General features: G+C 37.6%; 1 protein-coding gene across 1 annotated transcript in view; it reads left to right on the top strand.

Moving 5' to 3' along the window:
- MYO1E (myosin IE) overlaps positions 1-12,296 on the top strand; it is an 88,627-nt gene that overhangs the window by 33,470 nt on the left and 42,861 nt on the right. Inside the window, exons 3-5 of the mRNA XM_054214569.1 lie at positions 2,377-2,466; positions 3,384-3,478; positions 11,049-11,136. Coding sequence (XP_054070544.1) covers positions 2,377-2,466; positions 3,384-3,478; positions 11,049-11,136 — 273 coding nt within the window. The remainder of the gene's footprint in view (positions 1-2,376; positions 2,467-3,383; positions 3,479-11,048; positions 11,137-12,296) is intronic.

Below are 12,296 nucleotides of genomic sequence, written 5' to 3'. Positions count from 1 at the left end.
GAGCAAGAATTAATGGGTTTAAGGCCTCTATATATGTCTTGATGCCATGTTGTCTTCTACAGCTCCCAGATTCTAACGCTTTCAAAATAGCATTTCTTCTGTGACATAACCCTATTTACAACTTATTCTGGAATTGTTAATGCAGTGAATCATGGTCTGGTGGAAACAGGTGAACATCTGTAAATCTACAGTGTTCGCACTTAATTTTCTTTTTCTATGATTAATGAAAACACAAAAGATTTAAATACCTGAACATATAACCTAACAAGAAAAACAGATTTCAGCACCAAAGCTTTGCTTTTTTTTTTTTTTTTTTTGCGATTTCATAGGAAAGGAATTCTTTGAGATAAGAAGAGTCACTATTTAATTTTTAATTTTTATCTTTCACAATATAACATGAGCTGCAATAATGAATTTGGTAAACACTAGTCAATATGATATGTACTAGAAAGTGATACTGTTTCTTCTGCTGCTGTAGCCAGGTTTTCATACTTCCTAGCTGTGTCTGGAGAATAGCTTCCTTGAAGAGTTTAACTTTTTTTTTTTTTAGCAGAAGGGGAAGGAAATATAACATCTCCTGGCTATTTGCATGTATTCAGATGATTAAGAGCTAAGTAGCAGCTCAATTTAGCAAGGACTGATAGAGGGAAATTAATGTTGCAGTTGTGCTGATTTCCATCCCAAACTACAGAGGTTTTTAATATGTGCATGCATATGCATTTGGATCCCCTGTTCAATAAAGTACTACACCATTATTAAATTTCCCTTATAGAAATGTGGTAAAGTTGCACAATATTTGTCAAACTGTAGTATTGGGGCAAACTGTAGCGCTCTTCCTCTTAGTAACACGAGCGCTTTTGTCCCTGTGGGACAGGACTTCCATCTTCTAAGCAGTACATTCACAAAGTCTTCAGTGCTCTGTGCTGAAGAAATGTTTTTATGCTTTTTTTTCTTATAAAAATAAGTGAAGTTAATATGGAGATGGTCTTTATACTGAAACAGGAATAAGTATGTTTTCCAAGGGGACTTGGGGTCACATAAGGGATCAGAGTCTTCTTTTGAAGCATTTTAATTCCTTTGTGTAGGGAGAAAAGACTCCTTTTGCAGTTCTGAGAAGGCTTTTCATTCTAAAATGGAGATCATCTCTTGAATCTTTCAGTTGTTTCTATGTCCACCCATGAATGAACATTTCTCTGTGCTATGTTGCACAGAGATTAACGAATTGTCCCGGAAAATGCTGGTATTGTTTACCAACAGAATACTGTCACTTTGGGTGTTTATACTGACACAATGTATGCTTGATTTATTATATTTGAGACCCAGATGTTGTCACTTTTCTTTGAATTAAATTAAAAAATGGATGAAGAAAGCATTGCAAATGAACAGTACAGAAATTACGTTCACTGAGTTACACTTCTCTAACATGTTACCATTTTGTGCTGTGACTCCACAATAATAGATTCTTACATAGGATAATCCAGCAGGATAAATTTGTTAGTTTTCCTACATTTGCACAGAAAGCTTACATAGTAAGTTTGCCTATGAACAATTCCAGATTGTTAAATGAAATGTGCAGTACAACATTTTGGATTCACTGACATGGGTACACTGCCAGTCCTGCCTGTAAAGTAGTATCAGTTGCTTCATATGCGTACACTGCAATTCGAATTCCAAAGGTTTCTAAAGTGTTTTGTAAATGTAGGTACGTGTGCAGCACATTCAAAATCTTGCAAAAAAGCTTTCTGGGACTAATAATAGCTTGAAACTGAGTGTCTTCTTATAGGGCAGCCTGCAGATAAGACTCCTAGAGACTGTTAATAGTTACACTCATAAAATACCACCACATACTGCATTACCTAATTCCCTTAGCTCCTCAGCTAGTACATGCAGCTGAGTAATTGTCCAATTTAGCTCAGTAGTGGCCGTTTCCATCCGACTGTGCGTGCTCAGCACTATCTCTGTGAGATCAGAATGTGTCACTGTAGCTTATTCTTCAAAGGTCAAAACAATCATTTCTAATACAGACAATATGACCTCCTCGGTTACAAAGGAGTAAAACAGTTTAAATGTGCCATTTCCTTTATGTATTTTTATTCAAGGTGTGTCGTGTTTGCGCCTCTAACACGTGTTTCTATACTTAGCTTGTCCTAAAATAAATATTTTGGTAATATGAAAGTATCCCATTGAATGGTATGTTTATATTCTTGTAAGCCTGCTAATTTCATTTTTATTAACAATTGTTGTAAGCTGTGGGGGTTTTACTATTATTTGAAGCTGTGCTGTATTATGTAATAGATGGAAATGTTATTTGGCGATCACTAGTGGTAAGGTAATACTGTAGGAAACTGTAGTTACCTTAACTTCTTTGGAATACAGACATATATTGGCTCTGTATTAATCTCTGTGAATCCTTTCAAGCAAATGCCATATTTTGGGGAAAAGGAAATTGAAATGTACCAAGGAGCAGTAAGTAAAGTTGTCTAAAATGTGCTGCAGTATTCAGGGGCATGTAAATATTATTCTACGTGCTTGAACTCTTGGAAGCATTTGTTTCTGGGTTTGGGTAGTGTTGTACTAGCCTGGGAGAATTAGATTGGTATCCATTACCATATATTGACTCTTCAAATTGAATTCCCTGGAACATAGGATTAGGATTTCAAGAAAATACTTGTATTGATTAACTCTAATCCTTATCATGTTTCTCCTCTTGACATGTCCCTCTTCCTGCAAAGGCAGTTTTTAAGCTATTGTATGCTTAAAGTGTGGTGCACAACACAAAATAGCCATTAGCGGATTTGGAGGCTATGGCTTGAGAACTCTCAAACTGGACAAGAACAATAAAAAAATTGAGATGCCAAAATTAGATCCAACTTTTGAAAATCTAGCTTGAAGAGTGAGTCAACACAAGGGTGTTAGGGACTTAAAAATTCAGTTTCCCACTCTGCTTGAGTTGGGCATGTCCATAGATTTGGGAAACCATTTGGTTTGCATGGACTCAGTGGGTAAAAATGAGATATACAGCACCAGGCTCTGTCTAGCAGATTGGGTGGTTTATTGTTAGCATATGACCAGCGGTGGAATGGGCTTAAATTATGTGAGTTTCTCTTGGACAAGTAATATATTTCAAGCACAGACCATTTTTAGAACAGGGTGTTTTTGGTGGTTTAGAAGATGGATGAGAGAAAGATCAGTAACAAAACCCAGAGAATTTGGTTGTTTTTATTAAAAGAACAAAAAAATTCCTGGGACAAATTCAGTATAAAGTGGGATTCAAAATTGTTTTTCCAGGAAAAGAATTCTTCCAATTTAAATAAAAATTTATATTGCTCTTTCTGCATTGTTTAATACTGTGTTGAAAAATGATTCTCTATTTCCCCTTCTAGGCACAATATGAAAACCCACCACATATTTATGCTCTTGCAGACAGCATGTACAGAAACATGATTATTGACAGAGAAAATCAGTGTGTCATTATTAGGTAAGAAAGATATTTTATCATCTGCTGTTGGTGTTTTAACTTCAAGAAGCAGAAAAGCTGATTTTTTATTATATCAATAAAAATCTTCTGTGTCCATGACCACTTAACGTTTTTGGGTTTTCTAGGATAGCTAAATACTTTCTGGACCTCCCTTTTATTTTCCAGTGCAATCCTGATAACTTAACACAAGAAATCTCTTTCCCACATAGTCAGCTTCATTCCCAATACGAAAACTGCAGTAGCTTGAATGACTACATGAGGGAGATGGATTAACAACTATAGCAGCCACAGATACTGTGAAATCCAACATTCTCACATCGACTGCATTTACCATGCTCTGGTTTTAGTGGTTTGGGTTTTTTTCCCCTGTTAAAAATAAATATACTTTTGTTCCTTTTGGAATTTTGCTTGCATTTAGTCAGAGACAAAAGGAGGAGAGAGATACTGGAAAATTAATTTTGTCTTCACTATTCTATTTTAATTATTAGGCTGAGGCAATTCACTGAAGAATTATTACTGAACTTTTTTAATGACAGGTATTACTTAAGTCAAAATCTAAGTGAATTTTGGGTCCAGAGGTATGTTTTGTTCTCATCTGTGGGTTTATAGATGGTGTATGATTGATAAAAGAAATTGTGCAGAAAGCGAGAACTGTGGGGTATTTGAGCTGGTACGCTATACCTCTTCAGACTGTCCTTCTTACATAGAAAACTACAGAGGTTCGCTGGAGTGTCCCTGGAACTGCAGTGTACCTGTGGCAGTGGTCTCCAGAGTGGGTGCATGCATCACATGCACAGGGCATGTGCAGTGAAATTCATTAGGATGCGGGAAGAAAATATTAGACCTTCAGTAGTAGATGTATGTGATTTATGAACAGATAAATTATATACATACATTGGGAGGGTGTGCGCTCAGACATTTCTTAATGATGGTGTGTGCGATCGAAAGCATTTGGAGACTACTGGCCTATGAGACTTTCCCGAGAACTAGGGAAAGGAAAGAGGAGAAAAAGAAAAAAAAAAAATTAAAGGGCAACTCTCATTATTTTATTAATAACAGCTTTTCTTAAGCTTTCTATCATTTCTGTGTGGAACACACTGAGAGGCATCACTATGAATTTAACTGCTGTTGAATTTAACAAAAGAGATATTTGAAGACTGAGTGTTTTCTTTGTCCAGGAGCCCCTCTCTGGTCTTCCCCCTGGGGTGGCTGCGTGCCCTGCAGTGTCACAGCCCCGTGGGGACAGGGTGTCAGTGGTGATCAGATGCCGTGTCACTTGTTGCACTCAATCCCTTGGGCTGGGACCTGCCAGGAAATGGGTGGTCACTGATGTTTAAGCTTAAATGCCCTTGCACCAACCACTTACTAATTTAATGTTGTTGCTGGGGTATTATAAAGAACTGGGCTTAGCGTGTGGGTCTTTCATGTGGAGGTGCTCCATGTGCAAGCGTTCCTGTACCCTACTGAATGGTCCAGTGTGAAAATAGATTTCATATTAATATATCTGACCAGTGAGCTGCCATGAAAGCTTGTGAGGAATAATTGTTTGAAAGTTATATTCCCCGTTTTATTTCTTTGAATCTGTGCCTGGGGGCTGTCCAGGCAGAGCTTTCCTGGGTGACATATTTCAGTGGAAAAGTGCACAGGTGTGTCCTTCTTAGTATCAGCAAATGTATGTAGGTATGGGGAAACAGTTGATTTTCCATGTAGGAAGGTCAACCAGGCGTTCAGTTTGCTACGCTGAGCTGTACTCCTATAAGAGCCTCCCTGTTCCTGTGTCCCTGGGTAAAGCAGGGTGCCATATAAAACAAAATGTCCAGAGCTCATATTCCTGTCCCTCGTATATCTGGATTGTTCCCTGAGCTCAGTCTTCGTTTTTGGAAAACTGATGCCTGTTGCCATTCTGAAGTCAGTAGTCCCATTTAGTCAAATTCAGACCTGTTATGAATGGGTAGAATTGGGATTTATTTTGCTTTTTGAAAAAAGTAACATGCCAGAGCCTGGGATATTTCACATGAAGCTAAATTTATAGTGAAAATCTTTAAACTGTAGTGAAATGTGATTTTTGATCCATTGCTAATGCCCCAGAGTGCACTGAATGCAGAGTGTCACGCTTTTCAGAGCGTTGAGATGCAGACTTACAGCATTAAATTCACATGAGAATTCTGGTGCTTGAACAATGGATGATGTGCTCTTTGGAGTGTCTGCATTTTGTATGTGCAGAGTGAATTTTCTCTCAGTGTGTGCACAGCCTATTCAAAATCTGCTGGAGCTAACTGAAATCTACGCAAAACTGAAACAAGAAAAATCATGTTTGCCAGGGACGTTTCAGAGAATTCGTCTTTCTTTCTACACATCTATTTTTCTTATAATTCGTATTACAAACACTGTAAAAACAGCCTGAGCTTACAGGTAATTTTTGCATTGATATGTTAATTTTCTTGGGACATTTAGGAATTATTTTTATGAAATTGAGTAATTCAACCATTCACAAAATTGATTTTTTTTTTGGTTGATATTTTAATCCTTTCGACCACGCTTCATTTAAACTGTTTACATACATCCCATATTTTCTGATTTTAGTGTCATCACAATTTCTAGCAACTAGAGCTGGCTTGAGAATGAGGTTTAATGAAGTTTGGATTTTGTTTGCTTACGTTTTATTTCATAGACCAGAAGGCATTGAACTTGCTGGCAGACTAAAAGCTCCCAAGATGCTGCAGCTCCTGAGTGAAATGAATGTTCTAGCTAGCTTCGTATCTACTAGCACACCATCGGTTTCACTTAATAGCTGCCAAAGACTTCACCATTTCTGCCCCTGAACTGGTGATTCTCAAAAAATTCAGATATAGTTCTGTCTGTCTGCAGTTCCACAGAAGTCTGCTGAACCTAAGCGGTTTCAAACGAACATTTGTGTCTCAGTGAACCATAGTTTTTGCCATAAAAATCTGTCCTGTGGAAAATGAGCGATGATAACAGTATGGTTATTATGAGGTGCCTGTTGAATGCTTCTCTACTTCACAACTAGTCTGAATTTGGAGTGTCTTCATTGAAAATCCCTGGTGGAACAGAAAGAACAGAGCAAGCTAGTACAGAAAGAAACCCAGGTTTTTTCCTTCTTTTCCTCCCCTCAAGATATCAGATTTCCCCCCTAAAAAAAGGTTTGCAGAAAGAGAAGGCAAGAAATAAAATGTAGACTGGAGTGATTCACAGATCAAAAAGGCTACGACTGGCTTACAGTGCGGATGGAGTCTCAGGAGTGGAGAGATGAGGATGATGGGGAAGGGGTTGGTGCACACCCGTGTGTTCCTACAGCATGTGGTCTGGGCACCTGCAGCATCTACCCCCAGACCTGGGAGGGGACGTGCATTCCCAGAGACTGGACATAGATTTCTAGGCAGGTGAAGGAAGGTCTCTGCAGTGTCCTGCTGTAGTCAGGACCCTCTGTGTGTGTGTGTATCATGCACCCTTTTTCCAGGACATTTAGTTACAGAATTCCAAATTAGATGCTGATAGAAAAAGCTCATTCTCTTCAAAAAGGCAGCGATTGAACTAGGAAAGCAGATCCAAAAGAAAATACCATTCTCTGGAAAGCTGAGATAGCAACCAAAAAAAAATCTTTATGTGATAATACTGATTTAAAAAGAAAAACTGTTGCCAAAGAACAAACCCATGGCCAGGGAAGCCTGTTTCATTAGTGGAGTAATTGCAGCATGTACATGTTAAGAAAACGACATGTACGCATGTGCAGTGGTAGCTGGGGTGCTGTGAGCTCTTTTGGGTGGCTGTCAGCAGCGCAAAGACCGCGGGCGTTGCTGGGCTGGGGAGTGATCGCAGGGGCAGAGCCTGTGCTGGGTGGGAGCAGGGAGCAGGACCCACAGCCGTCCTCCCGCCCTGCGTATCCACCGGCCGGAATTGCAAAGGAAGTTTACTCATATGAGTAATGCAGTTACACCGGAGTTTGATTTCTCATTAAGTTTATGTTTTACTGAGGCATGGTGATTAATTTAGGCCTCTATTGAACCAAGCTCATAAGTGTCCACCACAGCAGACTGTTCACATTTCTTCCTCACTTGAAATGGCAGCCCCTCCACACTGTCAACAAGGAGTTGTCCAGTCGAGATTTTAATTATGAAGGTTTCTCTGTTGTGGCTTTTAATTCCTTCTGGGCTGTCGTTGTCCTTTAATTAAGAGAGTGGAGGCTATGATTAGTATTTTTCTAATATGTATCAATAAATGTGTTTCTTCAGAGTGTTCTTAAGGTTTTACCTTTATATAAAGTCGAGGACTTTGTTTTCCCTTTCTGTGATCTCTGCCGGGAGAATTTGCAGTTGCTTTAAAGCAGTTTTTCAGTCCTCCTTGTTTGTAATTTTAGTTTACATTTTACATCCACATGGCAACGTTTGAATACAGTAAAGCTATTATATGATGACTGCATACCTGAAAAGACAATACATCTTGAATACTACACATATATGTTAATGGCAAGATCAGTTACCATCCCAACTGTTTTTAGTGAGCAGCTCATGCCTATTTTAGGTCTATTAAGTTCAGAATTTAATGTGAGATTTCTAGTCAGCTTCTGTATTTCAACTTCCCAGAAGACTCAAATGACTGATCGTTCTAAAACATCCGTACAGAATCTGACTGGAAATACGGTTGTATTTTAATGAGGAAGTGGTGGAAACATAAGTCTGATGCAGTAAGAAAAGTTAGATAAAAGCTCTCATTCAGAAGGGAAAAATATTTCACTGAAATTATGCTACCAAGGTTTCTCTGAACATACAGTAAATTTTCTATGTAAACAAACTAAAAAGCTTGTCGAGTCACATCACAGTATTTTACATATGCTGTGTTCTTTACTGGCAGATCCAAGAGTTGATTATAAATATTTGTTATTAAAATTTCTACGTTGGCCTGGCGATGTAAATAAGTATTGCTTGTATTGTTCTACACCCAGGGATACTATATTAAATGTCACTCAGAAAATTAATTTTAGAGAGAAGGGTGAGGCTCTGTGTTGGATCTTGCTTCTCTACTCTAATCACTGATTATGTTTCCTCTGGGAAGGAAGGAAGGAAGGAGGAAAAAATTTTCCCTCTGTGTTTGTAGTCTTACTCTGATTTCAGCTAAATGTTAATTGACTTTGCTGAACAAAATGTCACTTTTTGGAAGTAGTACATAATGCTTGAAGAAACAATATGTCTTTCAAAGCCTTATCTTTTTTGTTACTGATGGAGACTATGTAATGTTTTTATTTTTAGTAAGAAAAGTCTCTGAGAAAATTGTCAGTACTGCAGTCCATGTACTTTAATAATTTTTCAACCTTTAAAAACCTCCTTACTTCCAACATATTTAAAACTACCAAGCTAGAAAATGATTCTTACATCTGCGTAAGGTAGTTTTAATAGCAGCAGAGCAATAAGATACATGTGAAAAAGTTTCTGTATGAGAATCATTTGGCAGGAATGCCACAATTTCCCTGTTACAGTTGGCTACCTGAGCTTTACTGGGGGCAAGATCCTGTTCCATCAGATCAAGTTTCTTTGGTTGATAAATAATGCATCATCCTGTTTTATTCTGGTTTAATTGTAGCGATTTACTGGTCTCTGATCAATAAAAGCATAAAACTGAAAAAAGCATATGCATGCATAAATCTAAAGCAAACTCTGAAATGCAATCTTTTGGCCAAATTAATTTAATATAAAGGAACCACTTACATCGAAACAGAGACTAACAATAAAATGGAACTATATTTCTCCAGGTCAATTTCCATGGCAGACGCTATGAAATGAGAAATATAAACCACATTTAATTTGATCAAGGAGGAGAAGGGTAATTTATGCATCAAAGAAAATTTTACAGAAATGCGTTATATTTTTACTGTGTGATAAATAATACCTGATCAAATTCATTCAGTGTTTGGCCCAGGATCCTCCTCTGTGTTCAGTTGAAAACTGCATATATAAACTCAAGAGTATGATTTGGTTTAGATTGGTTTGTCTGTCTTGTTTTACAACAGGATGAGCAAATTTACTGCGAGCAAATTTTGAAGAAATGTTCTTTTAATTATTGAACTATTGCTGATTTGAGCTTCTAAGTACAGTTTGCCATCCAGCAAACTCTGTCTGTCCCTGTGAATGTAGTAGATAGCAATAATACAGGCTTTCTTCTTGATGCTTGGGAAAAGATGACTCAGAGTAATAAAAATCATGGTCCGCATTTCAGAGATGAGATGATCAAGAAGTATTTCTTCACCTTTTCAAGTTTCCTGTTTGATCTGTAAAACTACAGTCAGGAGAAGACAAAAGCACGAAGACATTCCGGGGGGGGAGAGGGGAGGAAGCCTTTCAGTACTTCTGTGCTGTTTGGAAACTTTAAAGATGCAAAATGATATTTGCAGCTTGGCAGTTTGAGAAGCTTTTTCAGAATTAAACCTTTGAAAATGTGTCCATTACTCATGCTGATAAGGAGCTGTGAGTTGACATTCTCAGCAAGTCCTTTTCCTGGGCAGGACATGCTGATGTTTCTCTGGCAAACGTAGCTAAGATTTGTGCAGGAAAAGATGTGCATTTGATCCGTATCCAGGAACAAGTAGGCGCAGGATAGAAGAGTCAACAACATTCACTGAAATTATTCAGGAGCTTAAAGATAGCACAGATTTTCACACAAGAAAAAAAAAATATTTCAGATAGCTTTATAGTACTGAACCAACATCCGTGTGTTGTTTTTTGTATTAGTATAGTTGTCTGGGTCAGGGTAAATTCGTTGAGGTCAAAACTGACTTGCACCAGCATTTATGTAAGGCTGGAGGAATTCTCCAGAAACTAAGTTAGCTTTAACGTATGAAATAAAGCGTGAGGTTGGATTGTCTGGCATGCCAATCTTCTTTCCTGCTTGAGAAGCTTACTAATTGTGAGAAGGCAAATCTACTGATGTTGTAAACATTATTTGCCATTGAACTGAAACATTACAACGGAAGGAAGGAATTGTGAAAGCTAGTATGGGATATTAAGACTTCTTGTACCCTCTGTCAAGAGGCATAGGAGCAGGAAGGTAGTTCTTCCGTCATTCAGGATGTGATTAATAATGTCTCATTATTTCATTCAGGAACACCTAAAACAAAAGACTCCTGAACTGAAGTAGGTATCTGGCGTGGCATTCAAAGCTTGGATTTTCAAATGAGTTTTTGTATTAACATCTGAAATCCCACTAAATTTAGATGTGAATTGAGTTCTTAACACACTCGTTCTCGTTTGAGCATCTTGGTTTAAGTATATTTATTTCTCAATTTACATAGTTTTCTGACTTTGAAGTCCTGTAGAGATTCAGGTGTCCATGCAAGATGATGTATTCAAAATTATTTATTCACAAATACATCCAAGTACCATGCTACAATACTGTATCACAGTCTATATTACCAGTTTACCCAATGTAAATATGGTGTATGTTTACTATTATTCATTGTTAAGGTAGCTATTCAAGTCTGAACAAGATAAACCACAAATTACTCCATTTGAGAATTATTTAAAAACTTAACAGGTACATTTTTGTGTTCCTTTTCTCATAGTGGGGAAAGTGGTGCTGGAAAGACTGTAGCTGCTAAATATATCATGAGTTATATCTCCAAAATTTCAGGAGGTGGCCCTAAAGTACAGGTGAGTAATACTGAAGCATAAGCATAGCCTAAATTTTTACTTCAGAGGTAGAATGACAAAGGTCTGTCTTGGCAGACACTGGCAGCCAAGAGGCACTCCTGAAGAAACCTGTGGGTGAGCAGCTAGAAATACATACAAGCCTCAAGAGCAGAGAGACAAATGCAGTGAAAAGTGAGCAGATTGCTGGGCTGCCTGCGTGATGGGAAGTCCACAGACCCAGCATAATCTCTCCTAAAAGTTCTGTCGCTCTTGTGCTGAATTATGTCTACAAGCACTTTTAATTTATTTTTTAGCTAAGGGGTAAAAGGTACTTTAATTATTGTTCTTAACCAGATTAAGAACAACAACCAGTCTCCTTTTAGTAGATGTGTGGGGTTTTTTCCTTCTGTATTGGCATTGTATTGAAAACTGAACTGGCTTTTGGGGTTTTTATTACTTCTGTTAAACCTCTGATTTGTATGCATACGTCAGAGAGCCAACAACAGGAGCATCATCTTGTTTTATGAGGTTATTTAGTCAAAATTAGAGTATTTGAAAGCTAGCTGAAACAAAAATAGTTGCTTTTGTTAGTAACTATCAATGTCTGCTCGATCTATTGAAACTTACTAACAAAAGCTAATTGAGTGAATTAGCCGTCCCTTAATGACGTTACAATGCCATTCATTGACTGACAGGCAGTGGTACATAGGTAATAGCTGCTTTTACCAGTCCACTCTTTTTGAGTGCTTACTGTTATTTTTTTGCTTTATTGCATTCTCTGATGTCGAATATGTTCTTTCTGCTTAGTTTTGTGCAACAATGATACTGGGAACATTGCAGAGGATAGAGAATGATCCAGAGAAAGTATGCATTGTGTTATTTTTGGCATATATGTAATCATACTTTATACGTAAATATTTTTTTTTAATTTAAAAGATTCCAGATTTCGTACAAAATTAAAAAATATTTTTAGTGATTAGAGTAAAAGTTGATGCTTAAGTTGGTAAACTGCCTTGAGTATTTCTTTTGAAATAAAATTCAGTCTTCTTTTCACAACCCAGCATGCATTGGGTTTGTCCCAAAGCTAATCTCTTGTCCATACTTCCAACTCCGAGGATCAGACAGAGACAATAGTAACACGCTTTACTGCTTTCTGAGACAGCTAGATAGCAGCAGCATCG

This window comes from Rissa tridactyla, chromosome 9, assembly GCF_028500815.1.
Source record: "Rissa tridactyla isolate bRisTri1 chromosome 9, bRisTri1.patW.cur.20221130, whole genome shotgun sequence".
Classification (NCBI taxonomy): domain Eukaryota; kingdom Metazoa; phylum Chordata; class Aves; order Charadriiformes; family Laridae; genus Rissa; species Rissa tridactyla.
Note: the sequence above shows the minus strand (reverse complement) of the source record. Positions and strands in the feature narration are given on the sequence as shown.